Genomic DNA, 12,395 nt, shown 5'->3' with positions numbered 1-12,395 from the left:
ACTTTTCAGGTGCTAACCTACGAACTTTTTGAAAAACCGGCGGACCCTTCGTTTCAATGAAGTGACATATTTGTGTCGACGTTTTTTCACGTTGAGTTGTTTCCTTCAATAAGTGCGTGTACTGAATCAACAAATCATGAAATACGCTAGTTGACTTAATCGTGGGTATATTTTGATGTTGTTGGCAAAACATCTTACATGAACTATGTGTGTAAGACGCTCTGTACTAAATTTCCGTTTTTTACGTCTAGCACTACAACGAAATGCTTCAAAAACTCCGCTCCCAATATAGGGTGTGTTACATCGGCGATGGTAAAAACCTATAGAAACTTCTTCCCGAGGCCAATGTCTAAAATTAGTTGCCTTTGTCAATATGTATTTATGAATGTGTTGTTTGTTCCTGCCAATTTCGCCAGCGATGCCTGAGAGTTGTCGTTGCTGTTGCATGGAACAACAGATATTTCCGCGTCAGTATCTATCAAAAAGGTAATTTTAGATTTTTTATCTTTAATGAAAAGGCGACCTGCATACGTCCTCATCTTTTGCTTAGTCGCTAAAAATAATGGGCGTATTAGTTTCCCTGAATACTAGGGCGAAAGTTGCATGGTGTTATGCATTTGGTGGCACGTGAGTTGAATCTACGATGATACCAGTATACTATACTTCATTAGACTGTGACCGCGAACGTGGGGAACGATTGCGTCGACGATTTGCATTACGCTCATTTCGACTACTACTACCTAACCCTAATGCTGTAACCGCTTGTTCAATGCTAAAATCGATGCTGTAAATTTAGTAATAAAAAAATGAGAAACGCTGATGAGTAGCGTTGAAAATTGATTGTCTTTATTGAAGAAATGCCTTACTCTTTATACAGAATTACCTATTTTACACATACGTAATTTCACTAATACTTACAAGCTAAAGGTATCTATTCTTGATACATATATTCTGTGTCAGCATATTATTTGACCTAATTTTAGATATTGGTTATTGTTTGTATATTTATTATTATGAGTAATGTTTCGTATCATGTGTTACCTTTTGAAATTCGTTTGACACAATCGACTTTTAAGTGTGTCGACTTACTTAAGATCCGCTTGTGTTTCCAAATTATTCTTTAACATTTATGAAGTAATGGTAACTTGATGCCAAAATGAATTTTTATGTTTAGGTGTTTTCATTTCTTTACTTGTGTGTCTATTGTGCTGATTTTTTTTTGCCGAGTAAAATGGAATGCTTATATTGAAACTGTTTTTTTCTTTGTGTTAAATTATGTGAGTTACTAGCAGTTGTTTTATATTTGTTCAAGCCTATTCTTACGGACTATTATTTTCTTATCTTTATTGTTCCTATCATTAATGTGAAATTGTTATTTTTATCAATATTCTTTACCTTATACTGTCCCTTATATTTATTATCTAGCTTATGGCCGGACTCTACTGTAACTAACACTAGGTCACCTATACTTATTTCCTTACTGTAGCTACTTCTATCATAGTTTGTTTTTTGTTTTTCTTTAATTTCTTGTACTAATTTCCTAGCTCTTTGCTGGGATATTTGTAGTCTGTATTTTATTTCTATATCGTATGCCTCGTAGTTATACACTGGGGTTATTTTATTTTCTTCTAGAAATTCGTAGGTCGGGGGGTTTTTCGCAAATATAAGCTCGAAAGGACAATACCCATGTACGGTCGATGGCGTCGTATTGTAACAGTACGCGAAATACCTGAGGTATTCATCCCAATCATCTTTGTCACTGGATATATATGAACGTACATATTCATTAAACGTTCTGTGACTACGCTCTACAATGCCCAAAGTCTGATGATGGTATGGTGTTGAGGTTTTATGCTCATGTCTGTTACGATTGCTTTCATGCAACCATAAGTCAAAATGAAATGTTCGAATACAGCTTTAGCAACTGTTATCGCATGTTTGCTTGGGACTGGGATTGCTACCAGGTATTTTGTTAGATCGCATATAATGGTAACTGCATATTCGTTTCCATTTATCGATTTTGGTAATGGTCCGACCGTATCGATTTGTACAATATCAAAAGCCTTCGGAGGTGTCTCCGTTATTGTCATTGGTTCTTTATATGCTTACAAACTTTATTGGTTTTACAGTGGATGCAGTTGTTTACGTATTTCTTTATGTCACTTCTTATGTTTTTCTAGCTATATTTTTGCTTAATTTTCTTTATCATGCGATTTATTCATAGGATCTTCATGATATTTGTGAAGAATTATTTAATTTTTACCGGAATTTGTCACATTCACAACCTCATGGGTTTGTGCAATTATTTGATTTTAGAGAATTTGGGTACCTACTTGTAACGACAGCTTGTGGCACTGTGGCATTACGGCAAAAAGTGATGTATACATATATACAACCATGCATACGCTTTGGTTGCGCGCAACATATTTACGGTCAAACTTCAAGCACTTCCGATTATGTCGAACCATGCATATCTACGTCAAACATTTTTAAGCCACGTCGAACGCTCAAACCATCTGATATACTTTATGTGCATGTATGGGTGTATGCGCGCGAAAGGAATTTCTCCTTTGGCCGTTCCAATCTATGTATAGCTTGTGGTTTGTTCGGTTATGCCTCGTTAAACATGTATCTGTAGGTAACGTCTTGTGGTAAGGGTGTGTGCGTACTTTCTTCGTCTGTTGAGTGAAAATATGGCGAAGGAAAGATTTCGTGGCACTTTTCAAGGGCTTCGTTCACTAACAGAAATAGGACTTTGGATCATTATTCAAAGTGTTCAACACAGCGAAGGAAGTGCGACCGGGAATTTTTAAACCGCAGTAGTGACTTACAAAAATCAAAAAAAAAAAAAAAAAGCAAAGTGATATTTTTTTTGCCATAACCCGCTACAGTTGCGGTTCCGGCCACCGGTACACCAGTAAGAAAAAAAAAGAGAAGTGTATTCCCGTTGTGTTTTTATATAAATTCCTATTTCCCTCCTTTTTATTTTTAAACAAAATCCCATTTTTAAATAATTTCAAATTTAAATAAAACCTAAAAATAAATTCAATAAAATAATTTAAAATTTAAATAAAAGCTAAAAATTTAATTTAATAAAATAAATTCAAATTTAAATAACACCTAAACATAAATTTAATAAAATAATTTAGAATTTAAATAAAACCTTAAAATAAATTTAATAAAATAATTTAAAATTGAAATAAAACCTAAAAATTTAATTTAATAAAATAAATTCAAATTTATATAACACCAAAACATAAATTTAATAAAATAATTTATAATTTAAATAAAACCTAAAAATAAATTTAATAAAATAATTTAAAATTTAAATAAAACCTAAAAATTTAATTTAATAAAATAAATTCAAATTTAAATAAAACCTAAAAATAAATCTAATGAAATAATTTAAAATTGAAATAAAACCTAAAAATTTAATTTAATAAAATAAATTCAAATTTATATAACACCTAAACATAAATTTAATAAAATAATTTAGAATTTAAATAAAACCTAAAAATAAATTTAATAAAATAATTTAGAATTTAAATAAAACCTTAAAATAAATTTAATAAAATAATTTAAAATTGAAATAAAACCTAAAAATTTAATTTAATAAAATAAATTCAAATTTATATAACACCAAAACATAAATTTAATAAAATAATTTAGAATTTAAATAAAACCTAAAAATAAATTTAATAAAATAATTTAAAATTTAAATAAAACCTAAAAATTTAATTTAATAAAATAAATCATTCAAGGTTCGAATCGAGCTCAAGGCCAGAACAATCATTTTTTTCTAATGATAATTATTGTTATTTTTTAATTTTTCTAAAGTTGAAAAATTGTATTTTGTTTTTGGAATAGTAAGTAGAAAATTTTTCAGACAAACTGCCATAGCTGCGCAGATAGATCCATTTCGAAGGGTGCTAAGCCTTCATCATCAGTACGCTTTAGGCATGCTGCGCTAAACATTTAGCTATGCAGCGGTGGTTTGTTTGACTGGCAAATTTGCTACTTCTATTCCTTTTTACCAACTATATTTATTCAGTGTTGCGCCATCTGGTGCAAATCACTGATAATGCTTGATTTTTGTTTATTGTCAATTAATTTGTTTAACATTTCCAAGTGCTCATGGTTTATTAACAATTGTTTTTGTTTTTATCGGCCTATTTATAAATCATTCAAGGTTCGAATCGAGCTCAAGGCCAGAACAATAATTTTTTTCTAATGATAATTATTGTTATTTTTTAATTTTTCTAAATTTGAAAAATTGTATTTTGTTTTTGGAATAGTAAGTAGAAAAATTTTCAGACAAACTGCCATAGCTGCGCAGATAGATCCATTTCGAAGTGTGCTAAGCCTTCATCATCAGTAGCGTTTAGGCATGCTGCGCTAACCATTTAGCTATACAGCGGTGGTTTGTTTAACTGGCAAATTTGCTACTTCTATTCCTTTTTACCAACTATATTTATTCAGTGTTGCGCCATCTGGTGCAAATCACTGATAATGCTGGATTTTTGTTTATTGTCAATTAATTTGTTTGACATTTCCAAGTGCTCATGGTTTATTAACAATTGTTTTTGTTTTTATCGTCCTATTGATAAATCATTCAAGGTTCAAATCGAGCTCAAGGCCAAAACAATAATTTTTTTTCTAATGATAATTATTGTTATTTTTTAATTTTTCTAAATTTGAAAAATTGTATTTTGTTTTTGGAATAGTAAGTAGAAAATTTTTCAGACAAACTGCCATAGCTGCGCAGATAGATCCATTTCGAAGGGTGCTAAGCCTTCATCATCAGTACGCTTTAGGCATGCTGCGCTAACCATTTAGCTATACAGCGGTGGTTTGTTTGACTGGCAAATTTGCTATTTCTATTCCTTTTTACCAACTATATTTATTCAGTGTTGCGCCATCTGGTGCAAATCACTGATAATGCTGGATTTTTGTTTATTGTCAATTAATTTGTTTGAGATTTTCAAGTGCTCATGGTTTATTAACAATTGTTTTTGTTTTTATCGGCCTATTGATAAATCATTCAAGGTTCGAATCGAGCTCAAGGCCAGAACAATAATTTTTTTTCAAAAACAATTGTTAATAAAATAAATTCAAATTTAAATAAAACCTAAAAATAAATCTAATAAAATAATTTAAAATTTAAATAAAACCTAAAAATTTAATTTAATAAAATAAATTCAAATTTAAATAAAACCTAAAAATAAATCTAATGAAATAATTTAAAATTGAAATAAAAAATAAAAATTTAATTTAATAAAATAAATTCAAATTTATATAACACCTAAACATAAATTTAATAAAATAATTTAGAATTTAAATAAAACCTAAAAATAAATTTAATAAAATAATTTAGAATTTAAATAAAACCTAAAAATAAATTTAATAAAATAATTTAAAATGTAAGCGAAGGCTAGTAATAAAGTGACCAAAACATTTTTAAGTAAATGAGATAAACTGAAAGTGAATAAAATCTATATAAAATAATTAGAAGGTGTAAAATCAAAGCCAATGGTTGATGGTAATATACGTTGTCTATTTCAGATCCTCACGCGGCAGGAGTATTCCTGGGCCTCAACGAAAGGCCGTTAAACTAATAAGCATTCGAGAGGTTCCTGCAGCTGAACTGCCTGGAGGCAATAAACAATTGCAGCATATTTATACCCCCTAAAGCTATGTTATTTGGAGAACGACACCGACGATACCAATAAAGTAGTACTTAAGCACCAGACCAACGAGGCCAGAGCACAGCATCAGCCCAGCGACAACAACAACAAACACACGGAGAGAAGACTGGCGCGAACCATTTAGATATACATACAATTATATTAAGACTGTATGATAACCTTATGTACATACATAACAGAGAATTTTTCTTGTTAGGCTAACCCTCCTTGGGGGAATTCCAGGGAAAACGTTTTTTCTTTGGTTAAACTTTTTAATAATTCACGGCGTTTTTTTTTTTTTTGTTCACAGATTAACTTTCTCTGCACCCATTTTTAAGCTTTTGATTTTTTTTTTTTGCATTCTGTTTGGGTTTCTTTTGGTCAAATCAATATATTTCAAAAACAAAAAAAAAAAACAGGAAAAACAGCAAGGAGGAAGATTTCGATTGAGGTAATCGGAAATTTTGATTTCCCAACTCCCTCCTTCTTCTTTGACCCACCTATAATCCGTACTTAGGTCCGGTTGAACGAACCAGATCTTGCCCGTCACAAGGCACTCAATAATTTTTTTTTCACTTCACCTTCTGTGCACTTTTAACCCCATTTTGGGGTTTTTTCTTCCTTGTTTCCTCATTTTAAACAATTTTTCTAACCGCCGTAAAGCCAGAAATAGAATTGGCTGTTGTAATCCAGCCCACAACCGCATGACTAAAGGCGGAAGTGCTTCCAAAATAACTCCTCTCTGAGATCCAGCCAACGTTAGGCATTGGAAATCAGATTATTCACTTAGCTTTCCTTTTAATGAGTCTTCTTTATGTACATATGTATGGATATATATATATAAAATTTTTAGCACTGCTCTCCTAGATGCGGCGCCTCATCGTGGGATAAACCGGTAAGTGCTAGCACATAAATATAATACCCATAATTAAGTATATACATATAAATACAATTTTACATACATATTTTATTTTGCATGTTTTTCTTATCATATGTTTTTTTTGCTGCCTGTTGGAATATTAAGAGAGGGATTAGTTTGGGGATTAAATACCCAACAGCGGCGGCCATTGAACTAGAACCACTACCGAAAAATAAACGGAGTTATGATTGGATTTTATTTTTATTTTTTTACTTGTATAATTATTTTATTTTTATAGTTTTATCATAGGCTCTGTAACTGCATATCTACTAAGCTCGATTAATTTTGTTGAATTGAAGCCTCACGTATTTAAGTTTCCACCACTTACAAAAGTTTAATATAAATTTTTTATGGATTTGTTTTGAAATTAACTTGTAAGGTAGTTTCACCTTTTCTTTTCTTCTTTGCACATAGGCAGGCCTAAGTGCAGATATGCCAACTGCTGTTTATTTTTGAACGAGGAGTTAGTATAAGAAAATTATTAATACATATATGGGTAGATATAGGAGTAGGTTAACATCTGAATTAAATAAAGGAATGTGAATATGTTTATAACGTTTTGAAGGAATAAATTTGGTTCTGCTTTTTTGGATTTCTACCTTTTTTTGATTAACGGGGTAAGATACCATGATGCGTAGATAAGATACCCTGTTGTTCGGTGTGGGCGTTAAACAAGAGCGTAAGAGGGGACGTGGGTGTGCAGACAGATGTAGAGACAGGATGTTAAGTTGACCAGGGACGTAGTGGACAATTAACGGACGGACAAGTGTCAGGCAAAGGGTGCTTCGCTCGGTATACGGAGTCTTAGCGGAGCCCAAGGCTACGTACACTACGTAGAAATGGGAGGGCAGACTCCACCTTACCTGGACGGGCCTCTTCTTTCCTATCCTTCTTTTCGCTTCCATTCACACTATCACCTTCCACAAACATAGGCATGATTTACATGTAATTTGTACTGCAGGTGAGGCCGGTGGAAAAGACCCCCCATCCGACGAGCTAGCGTGGGCTAACAAGCATGCCTGCATACCGCCGTGACTCACCACCGCAAGGCAGAATCGTAACAATGGCGCCCAACGGTATAGCCCAAACTCTTTCTAGTGTTTTACCATTTTATTATTCTTCCGTTACTTTCCTCCCTTTACCTACGTATCTATCACTTTTCTATTTCTATCGATTTTTCTTTCAAATTTCATTACCTATCCTTAAGATTTTCGACATGTTAGGGTTATAGCAGCGACGCAGTTTGGACCAGTCAAAACTGTTAGTGCTGCTATGACAAAAAGGGGTTATATCTGTCCGGCATTAGTAGTACCTTGTAAGGACCTTAGCGCTGTTGCAAGTGGAATCCTGATGTCTGGCGGATATCAGAAGGGGGGGGGGGGGGGGATAATATTCCAATTTTTTTGTTTTAGTTAGTTGGCCGCTGCTCAGGCTGCCATGCACGCAGTCCAGCATTGCGTGCATGTGAGGTTTACAGTGAGTCAACGCAATGGGGGTAAGGGCGTAATGGGATATGGGAGAATGTGGTTTCCAGGCTTGGATTCAATTTTCGAATACTGTTGTGCCACATTCGACACTAGGTGAAATCTAGCTGATGGTGACTTTGGACGGATGACGAACATACGGATCTAGCACACTCATTACGACCTTGCTAAGGTGCATCGCCGTAACACACCGAACCTTTAGAAGTTTTTTTGTTTCATAAGGAGAAATAAAATTTCATACCACTTTACACATCGGTTGTACATACATGAGTATTACGTAAATAAGTCTACATCTACAAATCTCTACACCATTTAATTTTTTTTTTTTTCAAACATATATATACATATATTCATATGGATTTGAAAATAACTTTTTAATAAACATATTTAGAAGTATTGTTAGAACTACTCACACGTCTATTTTATTGACTAGTTCATTTCCTGAGTTTTTTATAGTTATTAGAGGTGCAAATTTTTTTTCACCAATTTCCACCGGGTTATCCGGTTAAATAAATTACCATCATAAAGTCAACACGGATTCAAAAAGCTAAAAATTTAATTTAATAAAATAAATTCAAATTTAAATAACACCTAAACATAAATTTAATAAAATAATTTAGAATTTAAATAAAACCTTAAAATAAATTTAATAAAATAATTTAAAATTGAAATAAAACCTAAAAATTTAATTTAATAAAATAAATTCAAATTTATATAACACCAAAACATAAATTTAATAAAATAATTTATTATTTAAATAAAACCTAAAAATAAATTTAATAAAATAATTTAAAATTTAAATAAAACCTAAAAATTTAATTTAATAAAATAAATTCAAATTTAAATAAAACCTAAAAATAAATCTAATGAAATAATTTAAAATTGAAATAAAACCTAAAAATTTAATTTAATAAAATAAATTCAAATTTATATAACACCTAAACATAAATTTAATAAAATAATTTAGAATTTAAATAAAACCTAAAAATAAATTTAATAAAATAATTTAGAATTTAAATAAAACCTTAAAATAAATTTAATAAAATAATTTAAAATTGAAATAAAACCTAAAAATTTAATTTAATAAAATAAATTCAAATTTATATAACACCAAAACATAAATTTAATAAAATAATTTAGAATTTAAATAAAACCTAAAAATAAATTTAATAAAATAATTTAAAATTTAAATAAAACCTAAAAATTTAATTTAATAAAATAAATCATTCAAGGTTCGAATCGAGCTCAAGGCCAGAACAATCATTTTTTTCTAATGATAATTATTGTTATTTTTTAATTTTTCTAAAGTTGAAAAATTGTATTTTGTTTTTGGAATAGTAAGTAGAAAATTTTTCAGACAAACTGCCATAGCTGCGCAGATAGATCCATTTCGAAGGGTGCTAAGCCTTCATCATCAGTACGCTTTAGGCATGCTGCGCTAAACATTTAGCTATGCAGCGGTGGTTTGTTTGATTGGCAAATTTGCTACTTCTATTCCTTTTTACCAACTATATTTATTCAGTGTTGCGCCATCTGGTGCAAATCACTGATAATGCTTGATTTTTGTTTATTGTCAATTAATTTGTTTAACATTTCCAAGTGCTCATGGTTTATTAACAATTGTTTTTGTTTTTATCGGCCTATTTATAAATCATTCAAGGTTCGAATCGAGCTCAAGGCCAGAACAATAATTTTTTTCTAATGATAATTATTGTTATTTTTTAATTTTTCTAAATTTGAAAAATTGTATTTTGTTTTTGGAATAGTAAGTAGAAAATTTTTCAGACAAACTGCCATAGCTGCGCAGATAGATCCATTTCGAAGTGTGCTAAGCCTTCATCATCAGTAGCGTTTAGGCATGCTGCGCTAACCATTTAGCTATACAGCGGTGGTTTGTTTAACTGGCAAATTTGCTACTTCTATTCCTTTTTACCAACTATATTTATTCAGTGTTGCGCCATCTGGTGCAAATCACTAATAATGCTGGATTTTTGTTTATTGTCAATTAATTTGTTTGACATTTCCAAGTGCTCATGGTTTATTAACAATTGTTTTTGTTTTTATCGTCCTATTGATAAATCATTCAAGGTTCAAATCGAGCTCAAGGCCAAAACAATAATTTTTTTTCTAATGATAATTATTGTTATTTTTTAATTTTTCTAAATTTGAAAAATTGTATTTTGTTTTTGGAATAGTAAGTAGAAAATTTTTCAGACAAACTGCTATAGCTGCGCAGATAGATCCATTTCGAAGGGTGCTAAGCCTTCATCATCAGTACGCTTTAGGCATGCTGCGCTAACCATTTAGCTATACAGCGGTGGTTTGTTTGACTGGCAAATTTGCTATTTCTATTCCTTTTTACCAACTATATTTATTCAGTGTTGCGCCATCTGGTGCAAATCACTGATAATGCTGGATTTTTGTTTATTGTCAATTAATTTGTTTGAGATTTTCAAGTGCTCATGGTTTATTAACAATTGTTTTTGTTTTTATCGGCCTATTGATAAATCATTCAAGGTTCGAATCGAGCTCAAGGCCAGAACAATAATTTTTTTCAAAAACAATTGTTAATAAAATAAATTCAAATTTAAATAAAACCTAAAAATAAATCTAATAAAATAATTTAAAATTTAAATAAAACCTAAAAATTTAATTTAATAAAATAAATTCAAATTTAAATAAAACCTAAAAATAAATCTAATGAAATAATTTAAAATTGAAATAAAAAATAAAAATTTAATTTAATAAAATAAATTCAAATTTATATAACACCTAAACATAAATTTAATAAAATAATTTAGAATTTAAATAAAACCTAAAAATAAATTTAATAAAATAATTTAGAATTTAAATAAAACCTAAAAATAAATTTAATAAAATAATTTAAAATGTAAGCGAAGGCTAGTAATAAAGTGAACAAAACATTTTTAAGTAAATGAGATAAACTGAAAGTGAATAAAATCTATATAAAATAATTAGAAGGTGTAAAATCAAAGCCAATGGTTGATGGTAATATACGTTGTCTATTTCAGATCCTCACGCGGCAGGAGTATTCCTGGGCCTCAACGAAAGGCCGTTAAACTAATAAGCATTCGAGAGGTTCCTGCAGCTGAACTGCCTGGAGGCAATAAACAATTGCAGCATATTTATACCCCCTAAAGCTATGTTATTTGGAGAACGACACCGACGATACCAATAAAGTAGTACTTAAGCACCAGACCAACGAGGCCAGAGCACAGCATCAGCCCAGCGACAACAACAACAAACACACGGAGAGAAGACTGGCGCGAACCATTTAGATATACATACAATTATATTAAGACTGTATGATAACCTTATGTACATACATAACAGAGAATTTTTCTTGTTAGGCTAACCCTCCTTGGGGGAATTCCAGGGAAAACGTTTTTTCTTTGGTTAAACTTTTTAATAATTCACGGCGTTTTTTTTTTTTTTGTTCACAGATTAACTTTCTCTGCACCCATTTTTAAGCTTTTGATTTTTTTTTTTTGCATTCTGTTTGGGTTTCTTTTGGTCAAATCAATATATTTCAAAAACAAAAAAAAAAAAAACAGGAAAAACAGCAAGGAGGAAGATTTCGATTGAGGTAATTGGAAATTTTGATTTCCCAACTCCCTCCTTCTTCTTTGACCCACCTATAATCCGTACTTAGGTCCGGTTGAACGAACCAGATCTTGCCCGTCACAAGGCACTCAATAATTTTTTTTTCACTTCACCTTCTGTGCACTTTTAACCCCATTTTGGGGTTTTTTCTTCCTTGTTTCCTCATTTTAAACAATTTTTCTAACCGCCGTAAAGCCAGAAATAGAATTGGCTGTTGTAATCCAGCCCACAACCGCATGACTAAAGGCGGAAGTGCTTCCAAAATAACTCCTCTCTGAGATCCAGCCAACGTTAGGCATTGGAAATCAGATTATTCACTTAGCTTTCCTTTTAATGAGTCTTCTTTATGTACATATGTATGGATATATATATATAAAATTTTTAGCACTGCTCTCCTAGATGCGGCGCCTCATCGTGGGATAAACCGGTAAGTGCTAGCACATAAATATAATACCCATAATTAAGTATATACATATAAATACAATTTTACATACATATTTTATTTTGCATGTTTTTCTTATCATATGTTTTTTTTGCTGCCTGTTGGAATATTAAGAGAGGGATTAGTTTGGGGATTAAATACCCAACAGCGGCGGCCATTGAACTAGAACCACTACCGAAAAATAAACGGAGTTATGATTGGATTTTATTTTTATTTTTTTACTTGTATAATTATTTTATTTT

The 12,395-nt window shown here is 30.9% G+C and overlaps 1 protein-coding gene across 2 annotated transcripts in view; it reads left to right on the top strand.

Moving 5' to 3' along the window:
- The window catches only part of Wnk (Wnk kinase), a 1,618,425-nt gene that overhangs the window by 1,597,185 nt on the left and 8,845 nt on the right, over positions 1-12,395 (top strand). The window contains exon 11 of one of the 2 annotated variants that reach the window (XM_067757832.1): positions 5,563-5,950. The exons of the other annotated variant lie outside the window; for it this stretch is intronic. Within the exon in view, the coding sequence (XP_067613933.1) occupies positions 5,563-5,615 (53 nt within the window). The 3' untranslated portion in view covers positions 5,616-5,950. Of the gene's footprint in view, positions 1-5,562; positions 5,951-12,395 lie in introns of those variants that run through there. 2 annotated transcript variants of the gene reach the window in all.

This window comes from Eurosta solidaginis, chromosome X, assembly GCF_040869045.1.
Source record: "Eurosta solidaginis isolate ZX-2024a chromosome X, ASM4086904v1, whole genome shotgun sequence".
Taxonomy (NCBI): Eukaryota; Metazoa; Arthropoda; class Insecta; order Diptera; family Tephritidae; genus Eurosta; species Eurosta solidaginis.
Note: the sequence above shows the minus strand (reverse complement) of the source record. Positions and strands in the feature narration are given on the sequence as shown.